The sequence below is a fragment of the Mus caroli genome, chromosome 6 (assembly GCF_900094665.2).
Source record: "Mus caroli chromosome 6, CAROLI_EIJ_v1.1, whole genome shotgun sequence".
In the NCBI taxonomy this organism is placed as follows: Eukaryota; Metazoa; Chordata; class Mammalia; order Rodentia; family Muridae; genus Mus; species Mus caroli.
This window is the reverse complement of record NC_034575.1, coordinates 29,578,366-29,590,810: the sequence shown is the minus strand read 5'-3', so window position 1 is coordinate 29,590,810 and position 12,445 is coordinate 29,578,366. Positions and strand designations below refer to the sequence as shown.

Here is a 12,445-nt window from a genome sequence, read left to right as displayed (position 1 = left end):
GATGGATCACAGGGCCCCCAATGGAGGAGCTAGACAAAGTACCCAAGGAGCTAAAGGGGTCTGCAACCCTATAGGTGGAACAACAATATGAACTATCCAGTACCCCGCCCCCAAGAGCTCATGTCTCTAGCTGCATATGTATCAGAAGATGGCCTAGTCGACCATCATTGGAAAGAGAGGCCCATTGGTCTTACAAACTTTATATGCCTCAGTACAGGGGAACGCCAGGGCCAAGAAGTGGGAGTGGGTGGGTAATGGAGTGGGTCGGGGAGGATATGGGAGACTTTGGGGATAGCATTGGAAATGTAAATGAAGAAAATACCTAATTAAAAAAAGTTCTGTATGATGTTAAGAATAGCATTATTGTATATACTTTTTATTACAACAGAAAAATATTTAATGTTTATTTTATAAGTTATTTTTAATTTTAATTCTTTGGATTTTTCATACATGTATACAATGCATCTTGGTCATCGCTATTCTTTACTCCTTCTTCCTAATTCCTGAAATTCCTCTTCTGCCTCTCAAGCTCACCTCCTTTTCTTATATATTTTTATGTATTTCAAATATTTTATTCATTCTTTGATAATTTCATACAATATATTTTGATAATATTTACTTCCCTCCACAAATTCCTCCTAGATCCTTCCTCTCTTCTCTACCCACCCAAGTTCATATTCTCTTACTCTCTCTTCCCAACATCATTATCATCAACAACAACAACAACAACAACAACAACAGCATAATGACAATAGCCACAACACAACACATGGAGTTCAGCTTGTTATGGTCTACTACTCCTGGGTGTGGGGTCTGCCCTGGAGTGTGTCTATACACTAGGCATCAATCTATTGAAGAAAACCAACGTCACTCAGCAGCTGTTGATTACCAATAGCTCCTTAGTTAGGGGTGCGACTTCATCCTGCTCACCTGCCTCATGTTGGGATTTTGTCTTGCTTGAACTTGAGCAGGACTTATATGTGCTGTCACGCTTTCTGTGAATTAGTATGTGCATCTTCCCTCTTGTATCTGGACAATACTGGTTCCTGGAAGTAGTCTACTACCTCTGGCTTTTACACTCTTTCTGTTCTTCTTCTACAGATTCTTTTTTTTTGTAAGATATATTTATTTTATTTATGTAAGTACACTGTAGCTGTCTTCAGATAAACCAGAACAGGGCATCAGATCTCATTACAGATGGTTGTGAGCCACCATGTGGTTGCTGGGATTTGAACTCAGGACCTCTGGAAGAGCAGTCAGTGCTTTTATTCGCTGAGCCATCTCTCCAGCCCTCTTCTACACAGATTCTTGAGCACTGAGAGTGTGATGCAGACATGTCATTAAAGGATGAGCATCACAAAGTCTCTTAATCTCTGCATGTTGACCTGTAGTGGGTTTCTGTGCTATTTGGCATCTAATGGAGGAAGCAGCTTCTCTGATAGGGTTGAACAATATAAGGATCCATGAGTATAGCAACGTGTTATCAGGAAAGGTTGTATTGCTATGCCCACTTAGCAGAATAGTAGTAAGTTTCCTCCTAGGGCCCATGTCCTTGTTAGCACCAGGTCCTCTTTGGCACATGTTACCACATGATTATGGAGGCAAGAAAAAACCTGTGGGAGTTCATTCTCTCTGGCACTATGTGGGTCCCAGGTGTCAAACCCAGATCATTAACTTGGTAACAGGTGCCTTTTCCTGCTGAGGCGGCGTCCTTCTAGTTAGTGTAGTATTTTAAATATGGCATGGCAGTCTCTGTCTCTTTTTAGTTTATCAATGTAATTTCTGAGAATATGGTATAAGTCTCATAAATGTATTACTTATAATATATGTAACAACCGTTTAATGTTTTATAACAACCCATGATGAAGCGTCATCAAGTCACTAAAACCCCGAGGTTCTTGAGTAGCGGATATCCACTAGGATATCCCTTTTATTGTGCTTGGCTGCTCAATGTGCAGGAATTAATCTTCAATTAGTCATTTTTGAAATCTTTCTCTTTCTGGTCAGTTTTTGGGAAAGTTTTATCAGTTTTAATTGAGTTTTCCAGTATAAGCTCTGTTTTATTTATTCATTCATCATTTCTGTTTCCAACATCACCATGGTAGCTAACATGTGCCAAAGAGGACCTGGTGCTTAAAAGGACATGGGCCCCAAGAGGAAACTTACTATTATTCTGCTATTATTTTTTTAATTTATTATTTTTACATTCCATATTTCATTTCCCCCCCAACCTCTCATCCACCCTCCGACTGTTCCACATCCCACACCTCCTCCCCACCCCTTATCTCCTCGTGGATTATCTCCACTCCCCATCCCACCTCTAAACTCCCTGGGGCCTCCAGTCTCTTGAGGGTTAGGCACATCATCTCTGAATGAACAGACCGGGCAGTCCTCTACTGTATGTGTGTTGGGGCCCTCATATCAGCTGCCTGCTTGGTGGCTAATATATTTTTTTTTGTCTGTTTCATTCTGCTTGTTTTCAGTTTAGTTTGTTTTCCAGTTTCTTACATAGAAACCCAGATATTGACTTGAAATATTTTATTCTAAGTCTTTGTTATGGCAAATTTTAATCTAAGCACTACTACATTAGCTGAGTTTCAGAATACTTTATATGTAACATATTTCTAATCTTCCTTGAAATTTTCTTTGGCCTCTTTAGAATGTAGTTTAATTTCCAAGAGTTTGGACACATTTTTCTTCTTTCATTGATTTCTAGTCTATTTCCATGTGGTCAGAGAACATACTTTATGATTTGAATTCTTTCTAATTTGTTAAGATTTATTTTAAGGCAGAAGCTGGTCTGTCTGTATTGATGACCATTCAATGGTCATTTACATGTATCTGATGGGGATTTGATTTGTGCTTACATGGGAATTCACATGTCCACTGCGGATCCAGGCCAACAGTTGGTGTTTTGACTGATCAATAAAGAGCAAGCGGCCAATGACTGGGCAGGAGGACAGAGGTGGGACTTTTAGGATTCCCCAGTAAGAAATAGGGAGAGGGAAAAAGGGAGTCCACCATGAGAGGAGAGTAGGACAGACCATGCTGTGAAGGAGCAGGAGGGTGAGACAACTGAAATGTACGTGCAAAGGGAAAGCGGCCTCATGGGAGGACTGCCCAGAAGGAAATAAGGCAGCAAAGATAAAAATATATATTTACAAAATATTAACTCAGGAATACTGGAGGGGAGGGTGTGCTAGCTGTGGGGAGGTTTGGAAGTGCCCAGCCCTTGAACTAGTTTGGCCGGATTAAATATAAAGGTTGCATTGCAAGTCTTTCGTGAATCCAGAGCTCTTGGGTGGGTGTAGAGCCACATGCACACCCGCTAGGGGCATAGAGTGACCCTTTATTTACTGCACCATATATCATGTATCCCACTCTTCAGCAGAGTTGTTCTGTAACTGTCAAATTCAGTTGGTGTTGGTCAGTTCTTACATAGCTCACCTGTTTTCTACCTACCTGTGTTTCCTGAGAAAAGCATTTCAAATCTCTAATTCTGCCCGCAGATTTGCACAATTGTTGTAACGAGAGATGTTTCAGATAGAACATAGAATTGGAAGTGTCTATATTTTAAGCAACCACTGTATTAGATGGAATATATGGTTAAATGTAGAGTGGTTGATTATTGTGTTCAAGAAACTGGTCCATTTCATGTAAGGCACAACTAGTTAGAGATTGAAAACTTTAACTTGTTACTAAATATACACTACAATATCTTAATGAAATGGGATCATTTTAAAGGAGCAATGAATTATACCTATGGGCTTACTTTCTCTGATCTTCCCTAAGGGATAAATATTCTTGGAGCATCAGCCTGGTCCTTCTATAAATAGCTATTCCTATCAGACCATCCTTTCTTTTTGGTGTGTTTTAGCTCCAATTATCCTAAGAAAGCCTTTATTTCCCAATACATCCTTATAATTAAAGTGCTTGGTTAAGAACTTGAAGTCTACAGGGTTTTGTTTGCTACATTAACTTGTTTCTCTAAAACAGTAAAGTAATTTTTAATACTCTGGTAACTGAGCAGCTCCAACATTTTCAGTGTTTGCAAAAATAAATATACTGTATTCCCTTCTAATTCTATGTAGTTTTGAATATTGGTCATTAAATTTTCTTTGAAAAGTTTTGATAAATTATTGTAAATTTTGTAAGATCATGAACTTTAGTCTTTTTAACTTACACATTAAAAAGATATTTTAAAAAGGTCTTGAAAGGGGCTGGTGAGATGGCTCAGTGGGTAAGAGCACCCGACTGCTCTTCCGAAGGTCAGGAGTTCAAATCCCAGCAACCACACGGTGGCTCACAACCATCCTTAACGAGATCTGGCTTCCTCTTCTGGAGTGTCTGAGGACAACTACAGTGTACTTACATATAATAAATAAATAAATAAAATTAAAAAAAAAAGGTCTTGAAAGTGATAATACAAATGACAAATAGAGGAAACTTCAGAAGGTAAAATAGTGCTGGTCTTAGAATGAGGAATCTTTGTTTTCTTTTTTTATATATTTTCATGTTATTTGGCCATTTAACAGTTCCAAATAGTAATTTTTTTCATGGTCAATTGTAAAAATGAGTCCAAAGAACTAAATAAAAAAGCATATTAGCAACTAAAATGGCCTACTTGACTTTTTTATGTGAGCAACAAACATTTACTAAAGGGAAGTTAAACTCTTAAAGGTACGTACTATATTTGGGCAATTTTTGCTCAGCATGAGTGGAAAGATCCGTTGCTGTAAGTATAATCCTTTTGTTTTAGATCTGCTGCTACCATCACAACCATACATGAAAATGTTCTGTTTCCTACTATGGCCATGAAGATCACAATATAAAATAACCTCTCGTTTCTCCATTAACCTATGAAGAAGAAAAGGAACAAATCACTAAATTTTACCCCTGAATTTTCTTCTATAGATACGACTATAGATTTACAAATATAATATCCAAATAAATAAGTAGACCTTAGCTTTTACTACTTATGTTCTAGTTTTCCATAAGGACACATTTCTCCCACTCCCAAGACTCCTAGCAGACCTCTCTGCTTTGTACTGTGGTTTCTGTTGTACTCAGAACACAGACCGCCCTTCCGTAGACCATTACCTTAGCATGCATTGTTTTTGACTAGAGTTGTCCTCCCTCATCATTTAGTGTTCTCAGCCTCCAGAACAAGCTTTGTGTCTCACTGCTGCCCGCCCAGCAGCTCGGTGCAGAACTGAGATGGCTCTGGAACTCAGCAACCCTTAGCTGTACCATTGCCGTGCCACTTGTCTAGGAAGTTTTGTTAAGTTTGATATTTAAGCTTGTTAAAGAAGGGAAACGTTTAGAAATCATCTACTACAGTGCTGTGCACACAAGCACCTAAGGATTTGTTGAAAATTGAGTGTTCAGAACTTGGTGCTGGAAACAATGAATAGTTAAGCTCTGAGATAGCATTCTGAGAAAAATGGTACTAAAATTTAAACTGAATTTTTCTTGTAAAATTCTAATAAATATTGAAAAGAAATTATCGTGTTTTCCTTAAGAGGACATGATTTATCTGTATGACTTAGCACTCACTTATTTTAAAGTAAAAATTAAGCCTTTCAAACTGATGAAGAGGACTGTGAGGCGAGACTAACAGCCGTGCATGGCAATAGTGTTGTGAGCATTTGTCACTTTTGTCCTAGTTTTGGCTTTGTATGGCATTTCTATATCACAATCAAAATTGCATATGTTACCTGTTATATCTAGAATATTAACTACTAAAAAATTAGCAATGGTATTGCAAATAGATATTTATAATGAATCAAAAATCACTTTTACTAAAAGCAATGGTTATAAAATTTAAAAATGAAATTTGATGTGCATTAACTTACTGATTTTATTTGATAAAATCTAATTAACATAAAGGGATCAACACATCATTATAAGTTCTTAGAATACCAGCTTATAAAAGCATTGCTATCAAGTTTAATCCCTAAATATGAAGCATACCATGTATTTTTAAGTATAATATTCACAAGTTTGGTGATATTTCAGTTTTCTATAAGTGCATCAGTAGAGACTTATACATCTATATAGTTAATTCCAAAAGAAACATTACCTCTGAAGTAAAGAAGAATATTAATATTTCTTCCCTTACATTAATTAAAATAACAGTTTAGATTTTTTTTTGTCCAAAGGTAATTAAGTATTATAAATATTTTGTATTAAGCATCATCCTAAGTGTTTGCTTTAAGTATACTTCATATTGTCTGTACTTCTATCTGCTCGCTTTCTACACATATGTGACCGTCTTCTTGTTTTTCTTGCCTGCTTTTGATTAGTTTTATGAAAGGTATTTTTATTTCTTACAATTCTTTCAGAAATTATTGAATTGGCTCCTTCTTTAACCTTTCTACAGGGCAATCTGAGAACTGAGACATTTAAATTAACTTCTATACAGACAAGCCAAATTATATTGGCTTGTAATCCATCATGTGTCAGACCAGGAACTCTTAATGTTAAAGATCATTAATCGGACTTCATAGATGATGTATTAAACATTCTGTCTTATATTTCATTTAAAAATAACTAGATTGACACAACAGCTGGAAAAACACTGCTCTCATCTACTCCTTTTGCAGTTTCCTTTCTGTTAGCAAATCGCACAACTCTACTATGCTCTTGAAAACAAAGAAACCAATCTTGGCACATTTCTCTTTTCTTTTTTAATTAGATATTTTCTTTATTTACATTTCAAATGTTATCCCCTTTCCTGTTTTCCCCTCTGAAAACCCTCTCTCCCTCCCTCCTCCCCTCCTCCTGCTCCCTGACCCACCCACTTCAGCTTCTTGGCCCTGGCATTCCCCTACGCTGGGGCATAGAACCTTCACAGGACCAAGGGCCTCTCCTCCCATTGATGACTATCCAGGCCAACCTCTGCTACATATGCAGCTGGAGCCATGAGTCCCACCATGTGTACTCTTTGGTTGGTGGTTTAGTCCCTGGGAGCTATTGGGGTACTGGTTAGTTCATATTGTTGTTCTTCCTATGGGGCTGTAAACCCCTGGACACATTTCTAACATGAACTAAGCTCCCAATTTTATTTTAGTTTCATTAGTTTTTCCATGAATGTCCTTAATTCTATGCCAGAATAAATCCAGAATACCACAGTACATGCAGTCAGCTGTTTTTACTGTTTACATCTCCAGGATAAGAGAAACCACAGGTTACTCTTTTGTAATTTAAACATTCCCCCCAAATAACTACAAGGATGCCTGGAATCTACATATAAATGCCATATAAAAGCAGGGTTTCAGGTTCTTATGGGGTTTTGCACTTCTTACTTTCCAAAGCAGATAAAAAAGAAATTATGTGAAAGTGAAAGCTGAGGCTAGATTGTCTAAGACAATCAGAGCCACCCCAGGAACTTCGACCCTTTGTGTGCATCTGGGAGGAGCTGGGGTTCGTCAATTTCTTAACAAGTACCTTGCATTTATAATTGTGAGGAGAAAATTGGATTACAAGATAGCAATATCAATAATAGAAGTTGTTATTATAACTAAATAACTGAATATTTATGTTTTCATATCTATATAATTTTATTAACACCTTTCTTTTGCATGTGAGAGTTCCTATGAATACATTTAGAGCTATCAATATTCTGATCTTTATTTGTAATTTATGTGTAATACTTTTCTCATTTAATCCTCCCATCTTCAAGATACTAGTCCCACTCTAGCGATGAGGAAACTGAGACTTAAGCTAGTTTTAAAATTGCACAAGGGTGTACAGTTAGCAAATGATACAGCATCAATTCTAATATGATAAGTTTAAGTCCCAGACCTATGGAATGGGTGTTCTGTTTCCAACAGACTTTCTATTCCTGATTGTTATTACCTGAGTCTATCAAATAATTTTGCTTCAACAAATACTTGAGAACTAAATTGATCTTACCACTCTAAATTTAGAAAACTTAAAGGATTCATTTTTTTTTCTGGGAGCAAATGAGACTATTATTCATGAAAATGTAAATAACTATACCAACTACTATTCTAAGGACTCATCCAGCACTGTTTGATTGGCATAATGCCAGAAGGCCTTGGTTAGTAGTTAATTTTCATATATAAATGATAAAAATACAAGGCTACTATAAGCTCTAGTAAAAAATTGAATTTGTGATATGCAAACTCATAGATTCATGAAGCCAATGAAATGTTCTGGGGTCTATTTCATCACTGAAGGGAAAGAGTTTTGTTTATAATGCAGAAGGGTGTAGGATCAGAGTGGAAAGAAAAAACTGCTTATGAACTATCAAGAAAATTTAGAGTAACAGAAATGAATGGAATTGTGTGAGCAAATTCCTTATTACTAAATTTACTAATTAAGCAGAGATGGAATTTGAAGATTACTTTACCTATTGATCATGTTCCTTGTATACCAAACAGAAGGGAAAGACTCCTTCAGGAGCGATGTGTAATTACGGTTTAAATCCCGGCCAGCTAAGGAACATCGGTAATTTCCCACAATCACGCCATCTGGATTCAGCATGGGTACCACCTTGAAGATGAAAGTGTCCCGAAGTAAGCGTGCATCACTTGAGTCTCCTAAAATATAATCCAGGAAGCCTTTCATGATCCAAGAGCTGTTGGTCTCTCCTGGATGGACCCTTGCAGTCAAAATCACAGCCTTGCGCTTTGAGTCACTAGTCTTCAAGGGAGTAGTTATTGTCAAGACATACACCATGTTCCTAGCAAGCGTGTGACACAAGACACGTATTTTACAAAACTTTGATCTTACTGGGTCACTGTTGATGCCAGACAGGTATTCTTGAAGGTTGGAGTAAGTGTATGGATAGCAGTGAGCAAAGTAGCAAGTATCCTGGCTGTGTGGAAACTGAAATGTCCATGTAAGAGAAAAAAAATGGCGCCCATCTTGCCCAAGGTTATTTTTATAATACTTGATTTGGTCTCCTATTCTCTGCCAGCCAATGTTATGGGTTTTGGCCTCTTTTTCAGAATAGAACAGTGGCTTCATACCCCGATTGTAAAGACTAGCAGGCTTGGTAAAGTTGACAATAGTGAATCTGTAGACTATTTCTGCTTGGGTATTAGTGACCTGGAAATAGTACCACTGAGTGTGCTTATTTGTGAAGAGGTCTGGGCGCACAGTCAACTCGTATTCATGATCTGCACTAATACACAAAAAAGGAGGGGAAGAGCACAGTGAGAATATAAGAATGGTATTTCAGTTTAAGATACACTAGAAAAATAATCTTATTTTTTATCTATTTTATTCTATAGTCATAGAAACTTTTTGGGAGGAAACAATGTATATTTAGAATCTGACAGCAAACAACCACATACACTTTGAAAGTTTTATTTCACGAGAAATTGATCATAATTTAAATAGGTAGCCTTAGCATTCATTCACAAACACAGACATTCAATAACACTTTATAGGTTTCAATACAACTATTTCCTAGAAAATAAATGGCTAAAGAGTTATTGGAACTGAAGAAAAATATCAATGTTTGTTTTTGTTTTTACCTTCAAGCACATTCTAATAATTCTCATTCTATGGGTATAAAATAACTATTTCTAAGAGAGGTCTGAAAGTACACGTAAAGTAATACAATTACATAGATTGAAAAATTTGAACTCCCAGTTAAAAATGATTCTGATAACCATCTGTACTCTAAACCTAGTCACTGAAGACACTTAATGAAGCCAAAACACTTTTCACTATAATATTTTTTTACATACTAATATTTTCTGGCTGTGACTTTTCCTTACCAAGTAACTTTTTATAAATGCCCATATATGTAGAGTTATAAATACTGGCCTAGGAATGGCTAAAATAAATGTAAATCCTTAACACCCATAGTTAGCATTTATACTTTGAGAATTATAGTTAGGTAATTGATACTAAAAGCTTTAATGTGCCTAATTCAGAAAACAGTAAGTAGCTAACAACCTACTTCCTCTAATAAAAATAATTAAAACCTACACTTTGACTACCTTCTGTAGATTACCACTCTCAAACCTTGCTTCAAACACCAGCGTGTTATCACAGTTATCCACAGGTTGTTTCAAGGATGTTCGGTTACCCCCAACTCGGGAATACACAAAACAGGGCTCTTTGTAAGCTGGGGAGAGAAGACCAAATCAGTGACAGTAAGACAGCCAAGTAATTTCACAGATGACATGTTTCTAAATAATCCACAGATCAGAGAAGTGCATCACAGGCAGATTACACAATATTTTGAGCATAATGACAAAACACATACTACATCAACATTTATGGGCTGGAGTAGACACTGTACATAAGAAAGCTTACAGCTTTGGATGCTGGGTTTTAAACACTAGACAGATTTAAAATCAGAGACCAAGTTCTGGATTCTGCTTAGGACACAACACTAGAAGGTGTATTTTCTTAGTCTTGGAACAGTAAAAATACTACTGTGAGTAAATTTTCAATGCTTTTTTGAACTACTGAAAGTTCTGTTGTCTGTGGTTGAAGGACAAATTCCCACTTCAAAATCTAAGGAAGACCCTTCTAAAGGAGAGGTGGGTTATAATTGCTGGTTTATTCTGTGTTGACCACAATGAGGAACACTCACTTAGAAAGTTAATTATTGAGGGCTGTCTAGATGGTCAGTGATTTTGAGGCCATTCTGCTCTTGGAGAGAAGCTGAGTTTGGTTAGCAGCACTCACAAGCATTAGGTGGTTCACACTGCCTGTATCTCTAATGCCTGTACCCCCACTACACCAGGACTCATGTGCACACATCCACACAAGAGACACAGAACTTAAAAATAATGCATCTTTTAAAAAGGTTTAACCAGTCATCAAAAGGTTGAGTATGGGCTACAAAGATAGAGCAGACTCACTGAGAAGATATGAAGGATATATGGGCATAAGGGAATTTAAAGTTCTCTTATGGACATACCCAGATATTCACAAAATTTTTTTCTGAGAAAGCATTTACAATGTATAAAACCCTACCTAGATCATCTCTCCCTCTTCCTTATGTAACAAACCACTAAATTCTTGAGAAGTAAGGACAATAAACATTGTTAGCTTTAGGACACTTGTATTTATATGCAGTATCTGGGAAAAGAAAACTGTTTCCAAAATCCCAAATCCTGTACTACTCTGCAATAGGCTGGGATTACCAGATGGAACCAGATGTTCGTTGCTGACACTGGCATACTGCAAAGGCCTTCTGTCTGAGAATTAGGGACATGGTGCATGACTAAGGTTTAATCAGAACCACAGAGTTCACCCTCTGTCTCCCCAAAAGTCTAACAGGCCATGAATAAAAAGTAACAAGGACTTTTTAATGGGAGAATACAGAGTTCAGAGAGAATTTCCCTACAGTGTAAAAGAAGGATATGAAGTTAAGAATGATCCAGAACTGAGAAATATTCTCTGCATTATTCTAATGGTGATGTAGGGGATCTGAACCCTGAGGAGCTATAAAGGTAAGAAGACTAAAAAAATGTCATACCAGCTTCATCCCTAACGTGACTGAATCAGCAGCAGCATCACACCTCCTCATATACTTAAAGACTTAGACCCTGGATTTTTTTTTCAGTTTTCACACATAAAAATTATTTGCTTTTCTTTACCACCTAGATAAGATCTCCAGTTTCAGCAAGAGGATTTCAACACATATATATTTTCATGAACATACACAGAGAAAACACTACAGACATGAGTCAAGATGGAAAACTACATAAGCAGTCTAATATAATGAAGATGCTGGCTCTATCAGGTAAAGACTTCAGATGGATTGAGTGAGTTAAGGACCAAGCATAAAAGAATGTGCAAGATCAGATGGAGATGTAAGAAAGCATTGGATTGGATAGAATATCACAATGAAAAACAGTAATGTAAGCTGAAACTGCCTCTGATGAGCTCAGCAGGAAATACTCAACAAAATGACAATGGTGAACAGAAACAGCCAAAACTCAAGCAGGAGTTTCTAACAACAAAAGTAACATGAAGCAAGCACAATAAGCTTGCGTTCCTATGATCCAAGAACTGTTAGACAGTACCAAGTTACCTAATATCCTCATGACTGAAATCCTAGGAGAGGGTTAAGCAGAAAAGATGTGTGAAGAAACAATAGTTGAGATTCTGACATTAGTCACTGACACCAAAACAAAGTTTTTAACAGCTCAAGTGCCAAAATACGAACATACATGATACACCCCATAGTTCAACAAGAAGCAAGGCCCAAGTGAAGGTGCTTAAATCCCACTTAGAAAGGGGAACAAAACAGTCATGGGAGGCAGAGAGAAGGAAACTGGAAGGTAGAGCAGAGGTGGGGGTGAGGGGTGGGGGTGTGGGGAGGTTGGGAAAGGAGAGGAAAAGGGGAGAAGATCAGGTATGAGGACAGACAGGAAAGAGGCCCAGAGTGCCAGGAATGTATTTATTTTAAAGTTGTTTTGTTTTTTGTCTTTTTTTTTTTTTTTTT

The 12,445-nt window shown here is 37.1% G+C and overlaps 1 protein-coding gene across 13 annotated transcripts in view; it reads right to left on the bottom strand.

Moving 5' to 3' along the window:
* The window catches only part of Agbl3 (ATP/GTP binding protein like 3), an 83,237-nt gene that overhangs the window by 55,843 nt on the left and 14,949 nt on the right, over nucleotides 1-12,445 (bottom strand). For 11 of the 13 annotated variants that reach the window (XR_003836920.1, XM_021164428.2, XM_021164429.2 and 8 more), the window contains exons 6-8: nucleotides 9,970-10,108; nucleotides 8,378-9,154; nucleotides 4,689-4,857 (exon numbers count right to left, since the gene is read on the bottom strand). Coding sequence is in view for 12 of the 13 variants with exons in the window: in XM_021164428.2 (XP_021020087.1) it covers nucleotides 4,689-4,857; nucleotides 8,378-9,154; nucleotides 9,970-10,108 (1,085 nt within the window). In the remaining variant the exon portion in view is untranslated. Of the gene's footprint in view, nucleotides 1-4,688; nucleotides 4,858-8,377; nucleotides 9,155-9,969; nucleotides 10,109-12,445 lie in introns of those variants that run through there. The other 2 variants (XM_029478393.1, XM_029478394.1) reach the window with 2 other exon arrangements.